A 25,303-nucleotide genomic window follows, 5' to 3' on the forward strand; every position below is an offset into this window, starting at 1 on the left:
CGCTCCGGTGCTGAGGGAAAGCCGCCCCGGTGCTGAGGGAAAGCCGCGCACAGCGCCGGCCCTCCGACCCCTCAACGCCAGCCGGGCACTCGCTTCCCCAATGGAGAAGGAAAGGTGCGTTTCGGTATAAACACAAGGGTTTCAAGCAAGTCAGTGCACTGTTAAAAAAAGCAAACAAACGAAACCCTGAAGGCACAAGAAGAATACAGTACTTTAATCATCCAAAACTTAGTAACTGTTTTACAATCTGACAGCATATAGTGCTGATACGCTAAAATACTCAATACATGTTTCCCCAATGGAAATTTAAATTGAACACTTACTTGCTCGTTTGTAGCTTACAAACGCAGGATTACTCAAGCTGTAGAGAGAATGAGGCTATTTCTTTAAAATACAAGAGTAAATAGGTAATTGCTCTGAAATACAGGTTATGTTTCCATGCTTAGCTTGGAACCAACAGAATCAACATATGTGGTCATCTGATTTCTGCATTAAGCCAGAAAAAGTATCAGTAAGAAAACAGCATCTCTTTTGGAAAGAAGACCTTGTGTTTATGGTAACTGGTTATGGAAGTGATACCACTCCCACACTCCATGCACGCAGACACAGGGTCTCACCACACTCGATGGCATCACATCAGTGTTCACCCTCTTTGTTGAGAGTGTTGAAGATTCCTGGCTACAGACTGAATTTCTTCACTTACTCCAAAAAGGATACACACTGCAGGCACAAGAGTGATTGCTGTTAACTGCTCCATGCACCATGCCAAAGGTCTTCCAACAACTTGGATGATTAAAACCTTCTGATTGAAAAAAAAAAGTTTTCGATGCCCAGCCTGTCAGGAATCTGTCCTGAAAGTCAACAAGCAGTCAAAATTTTAGCTGCTGTCTACAGAGCTAAACCATTTATTAGGGTCCAATACTATAACCTGTGACAGGACACCTGTGAACTGCAATTTAAAAGGCCCTGCCTTTGATTGGAATATAAATAATTAAGCCACCAAACTTGATTTAGTAAAAGTAAGAAAGAGATTTGGGCTATCATTTCCATAATCCAGCCTTTCCATTTTCTCCTTCATTTTCAAGTAGGAGGTAACTGCCTAATCTTGTTAGGTAGTGATAAAATAACTCATCGTAGAATTCCCAATATGTGAACAGATTCTGTGAACATGCAGCCCTTCAACAAATGAAGGAAGACATTACAGCCTGTTTTTTTGACACAAAATGATTATGGTGCCTAGCAAATATAAAGTACAGCTTTAGGCAACTCAGCCCATGACATGCTTTGGCCATGTTTATAAAAAAGACACTTAACTTGTGACTGTATGCGTATTGTATTAGAACTATTTCAAAGTTTATTTAAAAATCTAAAAAGTTCTTGAAAATTTACAAAAACCCAAACCAAAAAAAGCCCTTTTTTTTTTACTCATCAGAACACTTCTAGTGGTGTTTTGAGACTATGGTAAGCGTAGTCTTTGGTTTTAACTGAATTGATTCCAACTTGGTTTTCAGAGCACATATTTATTTGTAATTCTAATAAAAGGCCAATTTAGAAATAGGAGAAAGAATGTTCTTCCACACGTATAAACCAGTTATATACTTCCTCACTGAAGGCACTATAGTTCAAAATTCTCTGTACAGTTGCAGTAAAATTTGAAGCCACCTGTGGAATAATGTCTGCCTTTAAAGATCCAAAACTAGATTTGCAGCAAATTACAGTGTGGGCACAGTGCCAGAGGCTTGCTCTGTTTTTATAGCATATACAACCTGATGCAAAAATCTCAGTCCAGTATGTTTTCTACACATAAATGCTCACCACATGATGACCTTTGGATGAAAACAGTTGTCAGTTGAATTCTCTGCTGCTATAAATACAGCCAAGCAGGCCCGTAGAACATTTTTGTGATCTCAAAGCAAACCAGTACAAGACAGTCCAAACAGACCTACACCAAAAAGCCTCTGGATTTTCATATTTCCAAGTGTACTGTGATTATGTGCAGAAGTTGAAGTGATTCTTGTTGCCTTATTAGTCTGTTTATAGAACTTTAAACACTTTAATGATGACTATGCCCTAGAGATTTGACACTACATATTGGTTAGTTTTTGCATGTCTTAGGTAGTGTTTCAACATCAAGACAGATATAAAATGGAAAAACCCTTTCTTAGAAGTATTACTTCATTATTAAAAACGGTTAGATTTGTATGAAGTATAAATAGCTTAATGTAATGCAACTTAGGTCAGTGGTCTTAGAGCTAAGGCTGCTTTTTTCTGTACAGTTATGCAGAATTTTAAACACAAATGTCACTACTTCTAGAGAAATTGATACTTATGAATGTAGATAGAATTTTTAAACAAAGAATATAAACTAAATAATGGTGATGAACATATGAAATCAGTCTAAAAACGTATCCAGTTTAGATACAGAGCAAGATACAATTACGGGATCTTTTGCAAAAGACTTTTAAGGAGTTAGGTGTAACAGAAAACCTCTCATTTTGCAAGGCTCCTAATTTCTTTTTTCTTTTTTTTGCAAGGCTTCCACTTTTGTATCATTTCCTCTAATCTCTTGGGAGAAGTCCTTAACCAATTTATTTTTGTTTGGCTTAAAAGGATGTCTTTGAACTTGATCACAGTATCAAGAACTAATAAAAAATAAAACAGTAGAATTACAAATAACATTGCTGTGAAAGATTTCTCTTCAGTGCATATGAACAAAGCTGAACAGATCTACACAACAAATCCAGCTGTAGGGTGAAGAATCCCTTATCACTACGGCATTGTTTTCAGGAACATACACACCCTCCACGTAAATACACACCCCACATTTTCTCACAAACATTTCAGTTGGGTCAGTATCTGCCCAAGGATCTTAGATGTCCCATTCTTTGACTGCAGACAATTATACCATTGATTTGCAATTACATTTTTAGTAGAAAGCACAGCCAAAGTCTTGAAATACAAAAAAAGTTCTTAAAAAAAACCAATCAAAAACTATGGTACAGAGACTGGCGCAGTTACTGTGTCTCCATCCATCCGAAATCCGTGCTGCATACCAGCAGATGATTATATTGCTTTGCTTTAAAAGGAATGAAGCTTCCAGTCTGTTCCCTTCTAACCCAGTCAATGTAGTCCAAGATTGCCAAAGCCCACGGTGCTGCCCGTGCTGACTCAACAGTTTTGACATCAGCTTTGCTAATTGTCTCCTTCAACCCTTCTCTTGCGAACTGGAACGAGAGAGACAAAAAAAGAGATGGTTTGCTATATTAGCATTTTAACTATTTTTTTTATTTCTGTAACATGAACAGTTACTTTGCCACATGACCTCCCACAAATTAAGGTAGCTAACACTTAGTATTATAGAGCATTTTAAGCAAATAAGCCGAGTTTATCGCCTTATTCACAAGCAGTTGCAAATATTTGCAAGGAAGGACTTGTGGGAAACATTAATCATCTTATGTCTCGTAAGCAGATTTAGCCAGCATTCTTTTTTAACAGTTTTTTAGTGGTGAATTTAATTTACATAGCTTCAAAGAAACACTGCAAGAGTTTCACAGTATATCTAACACAATTTATACACACACAGAAGATGTCACAATCAACAGCCTAAAACATTCAATTGTCAGAAAATGCAAGAGCAATAAGAATTTGTGAATAAAATAATTAAAATCTCACATGCTATTTAGATTTGAGAATATGTGAGATTGACTGAATGACTGGAGTTTTCCTCAACATTTGTATTATTTTTGATGTTTTCTTATCATACTATCAAATTATGTTTTCTGTGCAGATAAAACAAATGACACTACAGATTTTAGAAATTTTATAAGGCATCTCCATTTTGTTTAAAAAAGTCAAGCAAGCACATCTATATAAGAAGAAAGCTATTTTGTTCTCAAATCCACTCAATGGAAAGTAGGTGGCAAAAGTTACTCATACCTGCTTTCATCAAGCTGCAAGAACAGATGAAAAGAATTTCAAGCCCTAACTTCTCCAATCATGCAGTTAAAAGCAACATATACACAGACAAAGAACAGGGAAGTGGCACCACACAGTGTGAGCAAGGAAAAAGGAGATGTAGACTTTTTTTAGAAGACACATACGAAGAGAGAAATGAGAGACTTCGAACATCTCGGTTTCAGTGCTCAGTACCCAAGAGGGTATTCAGAGTAACCTTCTCTGTAGCTTCAGGGCTGGAGAGATGAAAAGGTATTTGCAGAAACTTTTACTTGCATACTCCAGACTAAGAAAGCAAAGGAAAAAAGGCAAGATATGAATAGAAACATAGATTTCCAACAGTCAAGCACTAGAAAGAGAACTAGTGAGAGGAGAAACCTTAGAAAGCCGTGAGACACCTGAAGCATTATGACAGAAAACCCAACTGATTTAGAATCTATTTTGAGAAACTGATATGCAGTGCCTGAGTGCCTTTCTGATCTCTCTGTGCTCTATTCTAGTTACTCATCCATATCTTTCAGAGCTGTTCTCCTCCACTTTAACCTCTATTCAGAGGGGAATCAGATCTTTAAACCAAATTCCATTTTCCTATGTCATTCCCTCTAATATATTCCTTAACTACTGCTACTACTGCTAAACAGCCTGGCCCATTTTCACACTGATGAGAGGTCACCACAAAGCATCTAAAACCGAAAGATTTAATTAAATAGAGTTTTAAAATGCAGTTCTATTTAAATAGATGGATATTATTTTGTAGTTGAGTGCTTCAAGTATTTGACATTATTATACAAATTATTTCCTTTCATGTGCTATGTTATTAACCAATTTTCTGCTGACCCACTTAATAAGGATTCTGACTGACGAGCTCCAACAAACCTGACTGCAGCAAATGAAGAAGCTGCTGCTATCAGCTACCTGCAAGAGGCACAGATGGCACTTGTGCATGAACAGAACCACCAGGGGAGAGATTACCCAGTCCCAGCCTCTGGAGGTAACAGTATGTTCAGTTTCCATGCTCAAGTAATCCCAGCAACACTGGGATACTGGCACTGAGCAGGGCATCCTACACTGTTAATTTCAAGTACTGCTTTTAAAGAAGAAATGAATCTTATCTGAATACAACTGAATTATCAAAACTATTGTTTTCACTCCCTTTGCCACAACTCAGATGAAATTTGAATGCTCTTGTTCTAGACTATGTTAAAACTCCTCAACTCATGCACCTGAATACCCTGCAACAAAATAGGGAATATCAAGCAGCAACAAAAAAGGAAGAGTAAAGCACAGGAGAAACCTGGAACTGATCTACTAACCTTGTGCTATCCTGGCTTTGTCAAGGGAGAAGGAGAATAACCAGACACCTTTAAAGCCTGTGCCACACAGACATTCAGTTAATAATGACAGGTCTTACCCAAATCATTGTTTTTTGTGATAGCTGCAGCTGCCCTGGCTCGAGGTCCCTGTTGCGTGAAATGGTATCCAAATTTGAGGATCTTGGTGTTTTCTTCAAGCATCTTGGCAATTTCTACCTCTGCAGCTGTGCCCAGTTGCTGCCTCTGTTAAAATAAAAAGTACACAAAGACAACAGAGCTTACGTGTGTTCACCCTGAAAGAGACCAGAATACTTTCCCCAGATGAGTCAATGAACACTCGGCTTCATTCTGGTTAATCAAATAGGCAGAAGGTCATAAAACGTGTTTGTATATTTCAAAGCACAAGGAAGCACAGAAGTGAGCAGGAATCAACCTCAGCTGGATGCCTCTGACAATCTTAAGGGTAATTATTGCTGATGGTAAGATAATTAAACATAAAATATTTGAAGAGTTTATCACAAGCTGTCTTCTAAGAATATTCAGGCAACTAGGATTGGCTGGGTTTAGCTATGGTATCACCACCACCTCACTTACCTGATTATCAATTTTGATCTCTGTCAACGTTTTGTTGTCTTTCAGTGCATCAACCAGTGCCAGAATTCCAACTCCAGTGATGAAGTTTGATTCTATGTTTAAACTTTTTAATTTTGTGTTTACTCTCAGCATATCTGCAAGAGCCTTTAAATATAAGAAAGCATCATTAAACTTCTGGATTTTGCTGCAGTGCCTCATAGGACACAGCAATAACCACTTCCACTAACTAGTTCCATAGAAGCAGCAAGTTCAGAGATGCAAGGTGTAACTTTGCAAGCTTTCACTTACTGAGGCTGAGCTGAGTCTTCAGCCAGCCATTACCTACATTCCCTTTCTAAATAGCATTCAGTCAAGGGAAGGCCTGTCTTTCCCTTGTTACAAACTAAAAAGCTACACAGAATACAAATAGTCTGAAATTAGCATATTGGACCAATTCCACTTTCTAAGCCTTCACAGCCCACAATGACTAATGCAGCCTGCTAAGCAAAGGCCAAAGAAAGGGCGTTAGTTAACTGAGAGGAGAATTAGATATGGTTAATTTGTAAACAGATCTGACTTTCAAAATGCTTTTGTCTACAGATTTGGTAGGAAGAGGTAAAATTCGAAGCTCTAACCACAGTACCAGCATGTAGCTAAAAGCACTTTTATACCTGATGTTATTTCTGAGAAAGGAAGAAAACAGGAAAAGCTCACTGCTGAGTTTGCTGTCAGAAAAATCATATCCTTTGAATTTTTTTCTATCAGGTCACAATACAAAAAAACCCAACAAAACCACACCTGAGAAAAGAAGCCACTACAGATTTTTAGTACACATTTAATCCTGCTGAAAAGAAACTTTTTAATTGACCCAAACCCAAAGCTTTCAAATGCTCATTTGTTTATTTAAGGCAGTCTTTCAAACTAGTTACTTTTTTTCTAATTTGAAATTAAAACAAGTGCGAAGGATTGTCCTGGCAACAATTACTTTTGTTTTCTTACCCCTTTATTTAGAATTAAATAAGGTACTGCTTTAGTTCAGTATAGAAAAAAATAGGACCTGACAATAAATTAGTTTCAATTGTATCAAGCTTTGACTAATATTATGCTTTATATACCAATGTTTTAAACCAATCTTTGGTAGCAGGGAGATGGAGAAACAGGTATTTTACAACTTCAACTAAAACTCTATTTAGTTGGAAAATATTATGGGGGTTTTTAAGTCCTCAAATGTACTTCTTGTAAATTAATTTTGAATAAACCATTGGCTACTGGAATGAACACCAGGAAGTAAACAATTAGGAAAGAAAGAAAAAAAGGAAGGAAGCTAGCAAACTGAAAAATTAGGGAAAGGGACTGGAATAAAGAATTCTCAGTCACATCTGAGGCACTGCTGCATATTAAGGTACTAGCAATCAGTAACCAACTTTGATACAACAAAGGTTTATTAAAGAAAACCCACTTTAGAGTGTAGCAGAATGGAATAATTTTCATCCCTGAGTATTTAAACTGGATTAAATTCAATCCCTTACCATTGCCTTTCCATCCTAACTTCCCTTTAAGCACCCCACTTAAAGCCCTTATCAGCAGTACTTACCACAGCAACAGGATCATTGCTTCGGGTGGCAGCCAGGCTAAAATTCTTCACATGTGTGTTGGTTTCTAAGGCTTTTGCAAATTCTTTCAGCGTTGGAATTGGTATGTTCTTGAATTAAAAATAGCATTTCACTCTCTTGAGATACACAAGTTTGTCCCCTCCCCCCAACTTCTCCCATTATCTAACTCTCTTTACAGCAAAATGCTCTACAACATTAACCACCACCGGTCTCCAGCGCTCTCACAGTGACGACCTACCCTAAGATGTGATGGCTATAGGAGCCACCAATTCCATAAAGCAATCATTTTTACACTGTAGTAGCAACCAAGCTTAAAAGGAATAATTTTAGAGAATTAATTAGGGTAGCAAATTTCTCAGTTTATTGTATCAGAAACTTTGATCTGTTGCCTTTTTAGGCGTTATTTTGGCCAGCATTTACCTGTTATACAGTATTCTTAAGCCATGGATTTTATTTTCCCCCTTTTGTAAGGGGAACAAGTAGCCTTGGCTGCTGGCAAGGCTGTCACTGCTCTCTGCACTGCAAGTCAGGGGTGCTGCAGTTCTGGTTTCTTTCAAGCAAATACACAAAAGCTTGTCACGTGTAAAAACACAACTGTTGCACTTCGGAGCAGAAGCTGCCCTAACTTCCAACAGCTCTTTTGTTCAAGAATCAGAAGGATGTCAGGCACAAATATCCCTTTGCAAACTGAGAAACTGAGAGCACATTGCTTCATTAAGGACAAAGCATTCAACACAGTAGCTGACTCCATGATAATGAACTGCTGGAACTGCTGCCAACTTGGCAGCGACAGAAATCTGGGCTGGCAGTGAGAAAGGCTAAGACTTTTTAAATACACATTTGGCAAAAGAAACCAAGATGGCTTATTGGTTTAGCTGCAGCTTCTGAGCTTATACACTCTACAACATTTAACAGAAAGATTGTTGTACTTGGAATAAGCCTGTCGCGATCTCTTAGAGAGTTCTGCAGCTTGGAGTGCCTTCTACTGAGAAGAAGCAGCATGTTTACAGCAGCCTTCAGGTAATTACCTTAATGTTATTTAGATTAACTTCAACAAGACGAGAATCATTATCTTTAATCCTTTGCAGTGTCTCCTCCACATTTGTGGGATTTGGTGGTTCATCAAAAACAGGCAACATTTTTTCACCTTTTACTATATCTGAAAAGTAAGGCATTTAAATGTAATCAAACAGGTTGCATGCATACATTCATTGTGAATAAATGATATACACACTAAATATGTACTGTATTTAAAGATCATTTCATCAGTCTTTACATCTCTCTCCCACCAAAAAAGCAGAACATCCTCTCCTGACCGTATTTTCATAAAGCTCAATTCTTTTTCAAAAGTCCTCACAGCCTTTCTGCTTTATTTCAGAAAGAACATAGGAGTTACAAACACAAACAGAAAACCTAAAAACCAACACACACAATGCATGCTTATGCCTGCTTTTGTCACCAAAGTGACTTAACTGCGGAGGACATTTTAGTGTACGTGTATTTTAATTCCATTCTTGCCAGAACTCACTTGGCAATGCTATAGGCATACACATTTCCAGACTAAGTCTTAAGAGTCTAAAAGAATGTTGGTGCAACAGAAGATAGTTAATGCTACAGGAACTGTGTGCAGTAGAGGGAATTTATTTTTCTAGCACTTGTGTACACACTTACTTGAGAAGCTGTCTTTGTCAACTCCATTACTGCTTCCTACTACATCACAGAACTGATTGTTTGTTATCAAGTTGGACATTCCCAGTATTGCTGTAAAAGGAAAAAAAGAAAAAGCAAAAAATCATTTTTACTGTTCCTGACTAATTCAGCTCAGATGCAGGGTTCCTTTAAACAACAAAACCTGTTTGTACAACAGCCCGTTATCAGTACAAAGGTCATTCAATACCTTAGTCAATTGAAAAAAGTAGAAAAAATAATTAATTATTGACATTTTAGTTTACTTTCACATCTTAGAAACTTCTGACCTCACAAGATTTAAGCATCAAGGTTAAAAAGTGCAGCTCAATCACAAAATAAAGCTTTAGGAATACAGGCACATACCAACGTACTGTTATACACAAGGAAAAGCAGTCAAATGCACATCAAAAACCAGCCAGTCTGAGGAATGGATTTAAAGGTTTTGAGCTGGAAAATCGGGTATCTTTTGCAGGCCAAAATAATTAACTTCCTCACACATTATCACAAATCAACAAAGGTGAAACGCTTCAAGCCAACTGGCAAACAACATATTCTAGTTTCTATCACAACTACAACATCCTGCAGTCAGATCAATACACTACCACATTAATTATAGATCTTTCTTGTCTAAATATGTAGCAGCCCATTCATACTTTAAAAAAAACTCACCTGCAAGGTCACCTAATTCTGTGTCTGTGGCACTGGTCAAGGCTTCCTCCAGTTCTGGATCAAGAGAGAATTTTTCTTCTGTGAAAGATTGTACAGGCTTTTGCTTGGGGACAAATATTTTCCCTGGAGTAAAGAAAATGGAAAGTCTGATGTTAGTTTGTCTTACATAGCAACTTATCTTTAAAATACTGTGTACCTAAAGAATACATATCACATTTAGTGAACACCAGGAGAACCACAGACAACATAAAGGTTTCTTCTGTTGTTGCAAGTCAGAGATGAGGAAAGAGCGTAAACAGGAATAAATTTTCAGGAGTCTGGATCATTATTCCAATCTTGTTTCTCCTAATGATTAAAAAGTAACATATAAACCTCCATTATACATTTTAAACAGTCTAGAAAGACTGTAAGAAAGATTTAGTATCACTAGAGAATGATGAGTTTCCTCTCAAGGGAGAAAGGGACCCAGGCAGAACTGTAATCTGAATGTCAGAGAGAGAAAAATCACAGAATTATCTGAAATCACACACCTGACTATTCACTGCAGTTTTTACACCATACACAGTATTTCTGATTTCAGATGTTCACCTCAGTTCTGAAGCAAAAAAACCAAAGCTGCTTGAGAAAACCATGTTTTGTGAACAGCACAAAACACGGTAACAGATTTCTCTGCCAGTGACACTGTTTTCTAAAATGGTCCTTAGAAATGTCATCGAAGATTCAATGGCAAAAGAAGCAAGAGTAATATTACATTCTGCACCAACTTTTTAGTTATTACAGCAGGAAATGGGAAAACTTACTTTAGAACACATGCATTTATAGGTAGAGGTCTGTGTAGGTACCAGAATTCCTGCATACACCTTCAGCTGGAAAGTTAGGGGAGGAAATCAGAATATGAGAAAGCCTTTCTAGCAGTCAGCTGTGAATGGGGTAGAACTGGCCCTTCAGAACAAGGAAGTCTTCACTGGGTAAGAGCCAGGACAGGTAAGGGGTGCTTAGGTTCAGGACAAATTAACAGGGCAACCAAAAGCTCTTGTACTGCTGCATCCCAGAGAAACCATTCGCAACTACACAACTGTGAATCAAATCTTAACAGCTATTTAAGGTGCCAGTTTTTCAAACTTTCCAAGTTGCCTGAGCTATCAGCAGAAAGAGCTATGGGAAAGGGGTTTCAACTTCCTTTTGTTATTTCCTGGGGTAGGAAGTGGTGTTGATAATTGTCCTATGAAGTCTCAGTCCTAATTCAGGACCCCACCCTCTGCCATATCCATAGATATAAGAAGTATTTCCCCACAGGAATCATCCTCATCCCAATGTCCCAGTTACAGAGACAGTAGGTGGAGTCTAGCATTAGGGGTGACCCAAAACCATGTATTCCATATCTTCCCTAGATTACAGTAGTTTGTGGTTCACTTTCCTTGTAAAGGAAGTTAATGCATTCCCACTAGCACAGATTACTGAGAAGCACATCAGGTTTTCCTCTGACAACCCAGTCTGATGACAAAGATCTGTTGCTAGCAACACGGTGTTTTTGTTCCTGGGTTGCTATCTCTTTGGAAACTTGTATAAATGGTCATTATCCATATTTAGAAGCAGAAAAGAAACGTCCTTACATAACTGTATTGATTCCAAACAGTAGTTGAGTGCAGCTGACATGCATTACCACCCATACCTCAGCTTTGTGCAAAAAAACTGTTGGTGGTGATTCAGGATTAAAAGAAAACCTTCATAAATTGAAGGGTTATGTAGCAAATGTTTCAGGTTGTTTTGATATAATTGATGCAGTATATGTTTCTATCAGTTTATTTTACTAGCATCACCTACTGGGGAAAGATTAACCTTCAACTTAAACTGTAGTTTTTAGAAGAGATGCAAGAATGTTTGACAAGGTTTTCATTAATCCATGAAACACTCTGAGCAGCATGCACACGATCTAAAGCCTTTCAGCAGCTATGTTTGTGTTATTGTCCCTCAGTAATATGGTCTAGTAAAAAGGTGAGGATTTAGGAGTACAAGGAAGGAGGACAGTGGGATGTGAGCACCTGAGCCTTCATTCAGCCATCCTATTTGCAGCATCAGTGCAGCAGGAAGACAACAGGAGAAAGAAATCAATCTCAATTAAAACCAACTTGGCAAAAAAGTATTTTAACCTAGTTCAGCCTTCTGTCTGGTTCATCCTACAGTGCTCACAAAAAAAGAACTACTTTTCCTGATCTTATTTTCAGTAATTCTTAAATTCATAGGTTGGAAACAGCTGGTTCAAATGTTTGCTTCCTAAGAGTAATACTAAACTTATCCATACGTGCCTGACTCTTTAGAAAACCTAGAGAGAGTGAGAAGTATATTCAGTTTTTAATAAAGCAAAAATGTTAAAAGCCACTGCCCTCCAGAAATGTTCACTGCAGTCACATGAGCTGGGTCAGCAGCAGTCTTTGTTATAAAACAGGTCACACCCTTGTGTGCATAATTTCTCATTCATTGGCTTCATCCCATCCTAGACCAGAATTCAGAGGTTTACAATGCACGTACAAAAGCAGGTCCTTCCCTACTCCCCACTTCTAGTGATGAATTTACTTCCAGAAGGATAAGACCCCTGTGTCTCTGGGGACAATGATCTAACTCAAGGCCTGCTGCCAATACAGTTCAGCAAGTCCCTTCCCCCTTACTAATGCAAGCTTTAAATAAAACCAAAAACCACCACACATCTGTGCAGCCCATGAGATGTGCAGCTTGCCTGGCCTGCAAGTGGAACATTTCCAAACAGCAGGGATTTGATTACATGAAAGAACATGACATCTCCTTTTCAGCCAGCCAGGATTCTGCAAAGATTAAGTAATACAACATGAAGAGGCAAACTTCAGGGATGTTCACACCATTTTTATAATAATTATATAGGCACATGTTCCATGCCTTTAAGCTAACATGTTAGATGATGCACATCCAGGATTAAGTCACAGACCCCCTCTGCTAAAGAATGAACTTTCAGCTCCAAGTTCCACCCAATTGTATTGCTCCAAAGGCAGGAACACTGGCTGGTGTTTACTGAAGAGCCCTGGACATTTCCTACACAGATGCACAGTATTTCAGGTGGGACTCAGTATCCTGCAGAAACCAGGTCTGTTCAGTGAGGCCATGCAGTGCAAATTGATGGTACTGTTCTCACATACCCACTCTAACAGGCAGCCACAATTTGCACAGCAGAAGAACGTCTAAAATCCACTTCGGGGTACTCTATTTGGGGAAGCAAATCAAGTGCTACCTGAGGACAAGTGAATACAAGCTTTTCTCATCAGTAACTTCATGAAGAAAAGTGAGCAACATCTGATGTATTCCTTACATCTTCTGTTCCTTAAACCTCCTTTAGTTCAGAAATTTATATAATTCACACTTCATCAATCTCCAGTTCTTACCATGTAACAGACTTAGGTTCATCAATTCACTTGTAAGCACAATTTAATACTAATGTTTGTAATTCAACTTACAAGTGAGTTCCTCAGTGTCTTAGTGCAGCAACAGAGCTGTTATCTGCTATCTGATTACAGGTCACGTAGCAGTGAATTAGAACACTGTTTTACATTAAGGCTGGAGTATCACATGTTATTTTGTTCTAGTGCTCTTGTATGGAGAATATCAATTTGACAAGCTGTTTCTGCAAGGCTCCTACAGGATATTAGCTTCACTTCACAACATGTAACACACTTCCTTTAAAGACTTTAAAGTGATTCAATGGCAGAGAACACAGCATCCCAAATCCTGCTGCAACAGAAGGCAGTGGTGATCTAGAGCAACAGCTGAGCAAGGTGCCAACAAAAGAGCTTCAGCCAGGTGGCTACAGTTTCAGTCTGTTTTCTGGGTGATAGAGAAGGGGAAAAACAAACCAAGCCTAAAGCAGAAGTTTCATGAACTGCAAATCTACATAGAACAAACACACCCCGGCAGGAATGCAAAGGGAAGAGAACGCCACAATTAGGAGAGTGCAAAGGCTGGAAATGCAAAGCTTAGTTTACACAATACTTTGCTAATGCCTTGCACTATACAGCACAAAGTACATTACTATCAGATATGCTTTTATCTCAGCTGCAATAATTCTCTTCTTTTGCTGTTCCAAGAGAAGAGAAAAGGCAGAGGAGCATCAGTCAGACTCGGTCAGATGAGTGGAACACACTTGAGGGCAACAGCCTTCAGTGCTGAAGCCTTGCTTTACTGTTTGGAGGAGAGATCCTTCCCCTTGCAGTATGCCCTGTAAAATCTTTATGACATACTTCCATACACAGATTGAGACAAAGCTAAGTTTTGTTGCAATTATTACCACATTGGTCTCATGAATCTCTTGAACAATGGTCTACTGTATGGTTCAACACTTAATTGGAACAGAATGTGACTTAAATCATTAAATCATGTTTTAAAGCAAAGTAAGTTTTTAGGGATGCTTTTGGAAACAAAATCAAGGCACTGGGAAAATGGAATAGAGCCTAATTTAGGGATTGTTAAACTCCACATTTCTTTAGCACTGTTCACTTCACTACAGCAGGACACTACATTATTTCAGATCTTCCACATGTCATAGCACAAAACAAAAAAGAGGTTCCAAAGACCTGGAGAAATTACATCATCTATCACTGAATGAGAAGCAACATTGTTTTAATAACATGTTACCCCAAAATTAGGTACTTGGGACATCTGGAAGAGAGTATTTTCCTTTACACTCTAGCACGAAAACAAGGTTACCAGAATCAGTAGCAAGACAGGATATTTAAAATTAACCCAGGGTAAGCTTCTTTGATAAATCTGCAGGCCAGATCACCATGCAGGACTTCAGTTCTACTAAAATAGAAAAAGGAAAGAGAAGGATAGATTTTCCTCTTCTTGCTCCATGAAATGAATAATTGGAACAAGTTAGAGCAATGAGACCAGCCAGGGACACAGAAATATTTTAGCAAATTCTGACCCAAAAAAAGGCACCAAGAAAACAGCTGCAGCTCCAATCCATCTCTCTCCTCCCAAAACCTCTGGAACTGAAGGTTATATTTGCTACTTTTCTCCAGAATTAACAGGAGAACCAAGAAAGATTTTTCACCTACCCTTATTCCACAACTTGCTGGTGTTTCTCCATAATACATTTTTTTAGATGAAGTGAAAAATCAGAACCCTGCTTAGTTGTCTGTTGGTCTGTTTTAATACTAATGAAAAGCACATTAGGATACAAGCCCCCTCTAGATAAAAAACATCCTACACAAGTACTAAGTTGTGCCCCATGCCCTTTCTGAGTTCTACATCTAGATAAATACCATGATTTCTTGATTTAAAAGATTAAGTTATGTACATTTGCCACTTTTATGCACAATGGCAACAAATGTGGCAGCAAGTCAAAGCTGAACCATAATATTTTCATAAGGGGAAAAGAAAAGGTTATCCTTCACCTGCTACAACATGAGCTTGACCTTCTTGCCTCCTGCCCATTTAACAAAGCATCAATTTGGATACTAAACATTTGTTTCCACATATTTAGTTTTAATGAAAGTAATCTACATTTCATTTTTCGTATTCTTTTCTTTTCTCCTATGGCATTAAAATAAATGCTAGAAGTTACTAGATAGCAGCTTTGTGTTTTTTAAGAGATACAGGAAATTTTACTAACTACACTGGCATGACTTGTTGCAACATGCAGACAGACTATTTAGTAATACTTTATTACATAAAGGAAATGACATTTGATCTTTCTTAACCAAGCTCTGCGTTACAGCTGGACCCTTCTGTTTTTCTACATGATTCTCACAGATTTTATCTCCCCAAACAAATACTTGTGCTGTGTGCATGTAGACATAAGCTGACTTCAGAGCACCATCTATGTGAAAGAAGCACTAGCACTCAGTAGAAAATGCAGTTTTAGAGCACATGCTCCCTGCCCAGCTCACCCCCCGACGGAGCAGTGCGCGGGATGCAAGGGATTCCCCGGTCACCTACGAGCCCCAAAGAGGCTGAACTCAGTCACACTTCACCATCCATCTCCAACACGCGCTGGCAAACATGCCAGGAGAGCAGCAGGCGCAGGGCACAGCCAGACACGGTGAGAACAGGCACTCGCCAGCAGCAGAGGTACCATGCAGGAGCTGTGGCTGTGGGTACCTCTGCCTTCTACAGTCAATGCACTGCATTGTCCTTAACTTGCTCACTCCTACAGGTTCAGCCACCAAACCCCTGCTCTCCTGCCAGCAAAGGAGAGTCACAGTTCTCTCTCAACTCAAGTGCTGTTGAATGAAACAAAAAACACTCTCTGAAGGAAGTCCATCATGCACAGTGCAGCACATTGTAAAGTCATGGTCTCTCTATCACTTCAGGAAAAAAAGGGAGACACCAGCATTGTCAGGTAAAGCTATCTGGCACAGGCAAGAGAAAATGCAAATACCCCCAACTAAATTTTCACCAAATAGACCCCACAATCATATACACAAACTCAGCAGATGAATGAAGACTCAATTCTGAAATAAGCAATGATTCACATCAGAGAATTAAGTAGAATTAAAGGGTGTCAAACCCTTAAGAAAAGAGGAGCCTGTTCATCTTGAGCAGCTGGAATACAACTTAGCAAACAATTTACAGAAGTTTTAGTGCAGCAGATCTGTCCTGCTGCTGAGGAAGGTTCACATGAGCCAGGACTCACAAGCAGTGCTCAAACACTGTGGTGACAGCTAAAAGCCTGCTCCTATGCACAGGTGTCCTGCACAGGTCTGGGAGTTTCTGTGCCTACCAATAGTGCTTTGTAAGGCACAACAAATTTGGGAACGCCTGGTTTTGGGGAAAAAAATAAAGTTATTCTTACAATATTTAAGAAGCACATTCTTTAAAAATTTTCTTCTGAAAAAAAAAGCTTCCTATCAAGTCAACGAGAATACTAAATCCAAAGCAAAAATTTAAAATCCCAGGCTTTAATAACGTGTCCATGGTTTTCAGACCACAAACCACTGCCAGATTTCAAAACTTGTGATATTAACTAATGTAATTAGTTAGGAGTAACTATGCAATCTTATTAAACCTTTCAGTAGGATACTAGAACACCATGACTGCATACACCACTTGTCTGGCCTTGTCAGCCTACATCATCTTTGAACATTACTGTCTGCCACAACATCATTCAACTGCTATTTTGCTAACCCAACACAGTGTTACAAGGCTGCTGTCTGTGTTCAGCACAAGGCATAAGCCACAGGCACAGTGACAGTGTTTATTATTGACACAAATCAGAGTTAGCTCTTACTTTGAGGATTCCGTGCCCATCAGAACTTTGCAATCTATGATAAAATCTCTGAGTCTTATTTCCTTCCTGTGCTACACACAAAGAGCACACCAGCCCCAGGGGCACAAATGCCTGAACAGGAAGCCTCCTGGCCCTGCACAGTAGCAGCCATTTGGAAACGCTGCAAGTTAAAAGCATTACAGGTGCCAGTGCTTCAATCAAATTTGCTTCACGGTAGTTCTGGCTCGTCCACTTTAGAGATTTCATAAGCACTTCCACTGGAAAGGGTGGTGTTACCTTTCTTTTCTCTTGTAAAAGGCACATAGTCTTCCCTGTCCTTGTACTCCAGCGCCTGCTTCTCTAAATAGGCCAGGAGCCGCTCCCTGTCGAAGGGACCCGAGGCCTTCTTGGCAGTCTGGTCCTTCTGCCGGAAGCCTGCAGGCAGCAGCGCGTTCTGCAAAACAAGTGGAGCAAAGGAGAACAGCTTAGGAGGTCTGGGTGAGCACCTGCTTAGTTTCATTTCCCTCTTCCTTCTCCCTCTCTGCAAGGTTCAGCCCTGATCCGCTGTTCTGTAGGCAATCTTTGATCTCCTGCCAACTTCCTTTTTTTGGGGCAGGGAAGGACACAAAGTAATCTAGACACGGAGAATATAATGAAAGTGTAGCACACTGTGCTCTCAGTAGGATTGAAGCAATTCTTTTGGTACAATAGCTCCCAGCACTCAATTTGCCTGTTACTTTGCATTTCTTTGCTAGAATCAGCACTGTTTAAATGAGCAGTAGTAAATAAAACTCAGCTATTTACAGTTTAGACATTCAGCAAGAGACTACTTCCTCTGTCACTTACATCCATGTGTTTCTAAGTCTTTAAGACAACTGACTCGACTGTTACCTGGCAATTAACACAGAGTATTTATATTTTTGACCTGACTCAAGGTGGGATGTTTCTTTGATATCATCAACATATTTCAATTAAAGAGAAAAATAAAAAGGATACTAGTACAGAAAGACCAGAATGTATGGGAATTCTGATTGCCATGAAAGAGAACCAGTCCCTTTTGCCAGTTCTCTGTTGAAATGTCCATAAAGTCAAAGGCATTTAAAATACCAGTAATATCTTGCAGTGCAACAAAATAGGTGATCATAATATTCTGAACCAATCCCTGAACATCAAGATTAAACTAATCCTGGTACTATTAAAGCAAAAACAGAGAACCACGAGGTGAAAACACAAGCCTTGGAGTCTGACATTAGCTCCAATATCTGTAGAGGACAACTCAGCTCTTTATAGCAGAAAGCTGTAGTATTCCTTATTCAGTACCCCATGCTGACATAATGATTCAAGAGTTTAGTAATTATTTGCCTTCCCTTTATGAAGTCAGCATGAGGACAGGAATAGATACAAGCTACCAGATACAGGACCAGGAATCATTAGAAGAGGTTGGCACCCTCCCACTCCCATCAAACTCCAAGAGCAGAAATAATAAAACAAACATGGATGCAAAAGGGCTGTTTACCAGACAGCACTGGAAACAGGAAAGTTAAAAAGGCCTTTCCAAATAAACTTTCTTTTCAAAACATGAACAACAGCAATGCTTATTTATAAATAAATCCCAGAAAGCTCCTCCCAACTATCCCTTCTTATGTTCTCCTTTACTGCAGTTGCATCCACCTTGCAAACAGGAAATGAACGCTATATACACATCTGTATCTGTGAGATCATCAGCAGTTGTGACAAAAACTCTGATCAAAAGTATATTGTACAAAGTCTCAACTTATTTTAGACTAGTAACGGAACAAATGGAAAAAATAAAACTTCCCTTGGCTAATGCCTACCTCAGGGTCAAGATCATCCAAAACAGTTTCCAGTTGTTTCAGTTCTTCTTCCGAAAGTTTGCCAAGAATTTCATCCTCATCGAGATCTTTGTACTTGTCCAAGTCCTTTCGAAACGGGAGCGTCATGACTTGGGCAGTAGCAAGTTGCTCAAACACTTCAAAACCCAAGTCTTAATTCTTATCCAGATCTTTGAAAAGCTTTTAAAAAGAAATAAGCAGAGTTAAGGTAAATATCCCAACTACAAAGCACCTTCAACCTCCATGTACATGTGTGAAAGGAAAACTTTGTCACCCAGTACTGGTATCTATTATTCTACAGCTCACAAGGAGCACCTGGAAGCTGTTTCTTCACTGATGACAATTCTGTCCCACCATGCCCTTTTCCATCAGTAATTAAGCTATATCTAATTAAGCTATATCTATTTTCAGATCAAAACCCCAGTCTTCTTGACAAGAACTCCAAGGCCATAATTCCCACAGAGCAGGGCAGGTTGTAGGGCAGGAGGGAGGAGATACCAACTCTACCTATTATCTATGAGTCCAGTTAACACCATTGTTTTTTACACATAATGCAGCCAGAAGAAGAGTTAAGATGCTCAACATTTATTGTTGTTACAGCAGTTCAAGGGCACTTAAGGATAACTTCACTATAAATAAGGTAATTGGTTAATACTGACTCATATCCCTGCATATTACCTACAGAGGAAACAAAGGAAGTTTGCCTCCAAGTTAATTATAGCACTACCATCGAAGCAACATTCTGTTCTGTCCAAGGAAAATTACAATGCCTTGATGAAAAGCATAGGAAATACAGCTTCTAAGTGGCAGCACTCCAGTCAATGCTACTACCATAAAAAAAATTTAAAAAAAAATATATAAAAATTAAAAATAAAAAATGAACGGTGTGGCTGCTCACTAAATACTATATTTAGAGGAAACCAGGGTCCTTCAAAAAATGTACAGTCTATATAGCACTGCTTACAGACAAAGACAGTGCAGGGAACCTTATTTCTAACACCCACAACTTTTGAGCATTTGTCTTGGAAAAAACAGTTAATCACAGCAGTGTTCCAGCAGACAAGTTATTTCCTCTCATTTTTCTGCAAGAAGTTCTACGATTCTCCTTTTGTTCAGCCCAATTCTTGCTTCAAGTTGACCACACAGACGAAAAAAAGGTAATTTTGATGACTCTCTGTAAGTAAGCAAGAGTATCCATAAGGTATTTGGGGAGCAAAAGCTAAACATACACATTCCTTTTCATTACTCTCCCTAAACCCTTTCTTGGCTCTACAGAAATACTCAACACAGACCAGACACCCAGCAGAAGTCACTTTTTCTCCAGTAGCCCCTATTCAAGGACAGATGCTCGCACCATAAATACAACTGCATTACTTCAAATCCACACTTACACTGTCCTTCAAAACCAGATCAATTTAGTCACTGCCTCTTAAGAAGCAGGAAAAGGCTGGCTGTGTATACATACAGGCTATACCATGGAATCCTGCACACAGGATTCCTCCACCTCAGCTGTTTACATCCAGAAACGTCTCCCTGGCTGCCACAGTTACATACAGCAACATTTTAATTCAGGGACACTAAACAGACATGAGCACATAGAGGTTCATCCACACCATTCAGTCACGTGTACCCGTAAAACTGATCTGGTTTGAACAATTGCCTTTGCAAGAACGGTATTTCTGGGTCCTACCAACATCCACACCTGAATGAGCAATGTATTTACAGCTATTTTCAGGATGTCTGCTTTTAAAAAAGTATTGCTGATATAAATACCAGAGCTTTATTGTGAACTACAGTTGACACTGATGGGACCAAAGCTGAAGTCCTCTGAAACATAAGGAGGAACCCTCACTTGGCTGGTAAGCTACATCAAAAGAACACTGTCTGTCTTCTTCTGAACTAAACCCAATCATGCTGGAAGAGCCTGGACCTTTTTGGCAAGAGGCTACACAGCTAGCAACATCCAAGTTATTGGCTGCAGAAAATGCAGAGGGTAGCACACCTATGTTTTCCTAAGTTCCAAAAGTAATTAAAGGAGTGACTCTGTGGCCTAGAGAGCCACCTCCCACAGTTTTCATAGTCTGGTAGTATTTGTTTCTCCAGGTGCAAGCAGCTGATGGACAATTAGCTGATGCCACACAATCTGCATGTGAACTTCTCATTCCTGGAGCCTTAATGTTCTGCCCTTCCTCGCAGTTCAAGCCATTACACAGTATCACAAAACATTTCCTGCAGCTGCTTACACAGCGCTGTTTGTGACCAGGCTGAGCCCTACATCAAGACACTGCTATTTACCACATTTCTGCATGTCCATTTGCATTCAAATATTAAAAGGTGTAGTTTTAGCAGGTAATTATAAGGAACAGAATGGTTAGCAAGCTGCAGAATAATGCTGCCCTTACTCTGAAAGAGAGTAGCACTGCATAACCATACATTATCTTCACGTAAGGTGTATTTCCTCTCCACTAATTGCCACAAAATGCTGTCATCCAGAATTAATTACCTTTTATTTACTGCATTGGGATGTTTCATATTGGTAAACTACTCACCCTTTGTAACACATTAATTAATTTTCAGGCCACAGCCCTTAGTCTCACTACTTTTTGTATGACCGAAGTAGTCATGTCAAATCCCCAGGTACAGTGTTCACACACACACACGCACACAAAAGTGAAAAATAAAGCAGCAGAACAAAAAAACCCATCAGTTTCTGTAACTGAGGCTTTGCTTCAGCAAGAAGAGAATCACATATGGCCTGGCAAATACATATTTAAAGAGTTTTGGACGTATTTTTTAATACCTATCAAAGGTATTTTTTTTTAAGTATGAAAGCATCCTTAATGTGAGACCCCTTTAAAATGCAGGATGGTAGCACTGGTTAGCACGTCTGTAGTACACCGAGATTGCTTGGCAACGACTCTCAGAAACATTCCCTACAAAAGAAAACACAGCATATACAACACTTGCACACAACATGCTAAAAATCAGGTTTTAAAACATGGTGTCAGGAATTCTCATTGCCTAAAAAGGGCATAAAGGCCAGCTGGAGCCCTAATCTAATCAAACAAGCCCCTCACCTCCCATTAAACACACTTAGTACTCTATTTGCTTTCCATCACTGCTGTAGCAGTTCAGCATAGAGACACATGCATCACAAACTACAAGCTCTCAGCAGGAGCAGTTACTTGGCCTGTGAATATTTGTGGCACATTATATTTTTATACATATGTATGTGTGATCTTACTGCAAAATCATAGGCAAAACTGTAACCATCAATTTTGGCTTTGCAAATACTTTGCCCTTTTTTCATGAGCAGAGCTAGTTTACTTCTAAGTATCCTTCTTAACTTTACCACGAAAACATTACATAGAAGTCCAAAGAGCTAGTATTCTTTTTCAGACATATGACTATAAGGTAAAGTTCTTCACTCCAGCAACTTCATAGTCACATAAACATTTAGAGAAATGGAAAGAAAGCCATCACTTTCAGTCCATCAAATGTCAATCCTCTGTTTGTTAAGCAGAAGAGAGGCTGAAAAATCAGAAATGAAGGAATTCTGCTGGACATCACAGAGAAGAAAATCCTGCCATTATTCCCTCACCTGGGAAATCAATGAAGAACTAAAGAAATGAGAAAACAGCAGTAACTTTATGCCATTTTATAATTACCTGAATCATCCCTTGAAAGACTGTCCAGCAACTTTCACACCTCTTATCCACAAGTCAAAATATTTTCTCCCCTCCTCTCTGAAAGTATATTTTTAAAAACCAAAAGAGTCTAAAAATAGCAAGCTTCCAATTTTCTCTCAAGAACTCCACCCCTCATCCCCCCCTGAAATTTCTATTATACTTAAGAACACAATTTCTTGGGATCCTAACAGGAGAAGCTCTTTAGATATAACTTGCCCACAGGAAACTACAGTGTTGTTAAAGTCCACTGTAAATGGCTTCCGTGACTTGGATTTTAAAATAGAAGCGACATCATGAAAAACAAACTGAGCTGGGTTTGGCCAGCACATTCGCAGAGTTCACTTTAATCTCATTTGTTCCTCATGAGCCTCCTTCCCCCCAGCCTCTGGGTGAACCCAACCCGAGCAGGGGGGTCTGGAGCAGGGGGGTCTGCAGGGCTGTCAGCATTCCTGCACCACTCGGGGCCCCAGACCATCCCAGCTGCTTGGAGGAGCCTAATCTGAGCATTTCCCCAGGGAACCCCTACGATGGCAACAATTCTATTTTCCAGTGTGCAACATTATACAGAACTGTTTATGAAGAATGTACTGCACTTGAAAGAGCTATCTTTACTTACCAAAGCAAGGAGAAAAAATGGTAAATATAAATATTACCATAATCCCAGCAGGTTCCTTAGGATATTTTTGTAACGCCTTATAAGCCTGCTGAACAGCCCGATGCTGCCTTTCTCAGCAGAAAGCTTTTAGAAACCCACCTGCGCCTTCCAAACCCCCAGCCTGGGGTAGGGCACAGGATCCGGGCTGTCCTGCCCCGGGAATGAGCAGGCATCCCCCAGCCCAGAGCCTTATGGAGCCAGCAGGTGGCAGCTCGTCTTTGCCTACACTTCTCATCAGGGTAAATTGTGTTTTCAAGGCAGGAAGACACAACTATTCTGGGCTATTTGCCTAGAAAAGCAAGCCCAAGGCTTCATTCTGTTCAAAGAGACAATTCACTAAGCTTTACACACTGCAAACTGAGCTTCCCTAACTTCACATTTATCCACACAGTGACCCAGGGAGTGGAGGGGGACAGGCAGCTACTGCAGAGTAACTACACGGACCATGAAATGCTTCCATAATGAAGGAAATCTGAACACATCTGTGTTTCCAGTTCCTGCCAGCTCCTCCTCTGTATCAGAGGGCACCTGCACCCAAAGCCCATTTTGCTCTCTTATAAATCCTGTATACAACGACACAGAGCGGGGACGCAGCTCTCCTGCAGACAGGGTGCTCCGAGTGATGGCTAAGCTGCCAAGCTGGCATTGTCCCGTAAAAGCTTACTCCTGTGTGCCTGTCCCTGAAGGCTAGTTACCACACCACAGGGCTAAATGGACATGCCCAGCCAGCCCAGGCAATGGCAGGGGTGACAGGGCCAGGAGCCCCAGAGCCAGTACTTGGCAAGCTGCAGGGGCATGGAAGTGGCAGCAGTTCAGCACACCCGTGGCACTTGCAGGCATGCTCACCAAACTTGCTGCAGGGCAGGTGTTATGATCCTAAATAAATACAAGGCTGGGATAAGATAAGAATCCCAGGTGCCCTGAGAAGTTCTTCTGTCAGGAATCACCACTCCAGTTGCCCATTCCCTCTCCCAACACGCAGGGAGTTACTGCCTGGCCAGGATGAGGGATGTTTAGGCATCAGTTTTTTCAGACAATACCGGGATGTTCTTCAAGAGAGACCTGCTACCCATTAATACACAGTACCTGCTGTTAGAGGAACTGCCTGCTGGTGTTTTAGTCAAAAAGAAACATCAGATGCAAGCTACCTGAACATTTACTGAAACATTCAGTTACATTTTTATCCATCGAGGAAAAGTGGCAAAACTTACAAGCTGTGAACAGGACAGCAGAAGAAATTTACTCCATTCCCATTCCATTACTTCAGGAAAACTCCTGAGTACGAGCCAGTTTCAGGTCCTCCCTTACATCACCGGCTACCTTTCAAGCTCTCTACACCTGACATCACAGCCAAACCTCAGTTATGAGGATTAATCCAACGCATTACAGCAAATTTAAAACACACGGCAGCCTCCCTAGAACATCGTTTATCTCAACACAACTTGCGGCTACCCACCGAGCCCAGGCTCTCCGAGCAGGCCCGGGAAAGCTCCGGGGACAAGCCCTGTGCAGGGGCGAACGGGAGGCTGCGGGAGCGCACCCCGCCCCGGAAAGGCATCCCTCCGTCACGGACTGCGGGGACCCGAGTGCTGTGCGAGCCGTGGAAAACACATGGAGCAAGCTGAAAGAATTACGGGCACCAGCTCTACAGGCGAAGTTTCCAAAGTCTCCGTTTTCGGCATCCACAGCAGAGCGGGGCGCCGGCTGAACACCCAACGCAGCCCCGCACCTGGGCGGGCTCCGCAGCCCCCGCACGGCCCCTGAGTCCCGCGCTCACCGCACGGGAGGCTGCCAGGGCAGGGCCCCCCAGCCCGACCTCCCCCTGCCCAGCACCAGCGGGCTCCGGGCCGCCCCGCGAGCCGCCGGGGTCCGGCCGGGCGGGCGTCAACCCAGCCCCGTCTTCCTCCTTCCGCCCCTCCCGCCGCGCCGTGGCAGCGGGCGGAGGGCCGTGCCCGCCCGAGCCCAGCCCGGCCCGGCTCCCCGCGGCACAGCACAGCCCGGCCCCCGGTCCCGGCCCGGTGCCCCGCGGCCGCTCCCCCTCACCCGGGCGGCCGCCGGTCC

General features: G+C 40.6%; 1 protein-coding gene across 4 annotated transcripts; it reads right to left on the minus strand.

The window, feature by feature from the left end:
- Positions 1-192: 192 nt before the first annotated feature.
- On the minus strand, positions 193-25,303 carry LOC121669963 (tropomodulin-3). 4 transcript variants are annotated; one of them, XR_006017973.1, is made up of 11 exons: positions 25,286-25,303; positions 18,881-19,078; positions 17,343-17,499; positions 9,812-9,934; positions 9,125-9,214; positions 8,482-8,612; positions 7,435-7,542; positions 5,862-6,005; positions 5,366-5,510; positions 4,101-4,240; positions 3,081-3,224 (listed from the first exon to the last, which is right to left on the minus strand). XR_006017973.1 is itself a non-coding variant. In XM_042039612.1 (10 exons), the coding sequence occupies exons 2-10, from the start codon at positions 19,004-19,006 to the stop codon at positions 3,193-3,195; spliced, it is 1,056 nt and encodes a 351-aa protein (XP_041895546.1). In that variant the 5' UTR covers positions 19,007-19,078; positions 24,699-25,039; the 3' UTR covers positions 193-3,192. The 4 variants fall into 4 exon arrangements, 1 of the variants encoding a protein (XP_041895546.1); XR_006017972.1 differs by lacking the exon at positions 25,286-25,303 and adding an exon at positions 24,699-25,041; XR_006017974.1 differs by lacking the exon at positions 25,286-25,303 and adding an exon at positions 22,567-24,649.

The sequence above is a fragment of the Corvus kubaryi genome, unplaced genomic scaffold (genome assembly GCF_017639235.1).
Source record: "Corvus kubaryi isolate FWS band 111438036 unplaced genomic scaffold, C.kubaryi_AGA036_p1.0 37394, whole genome shotgun sequence".
NCBI classification, from domain to species: Eukaryota; Metazoa; Chordata; class Aves; order Passeriformes; family Corvidae; genus Corvus; species Corvus kubaryi.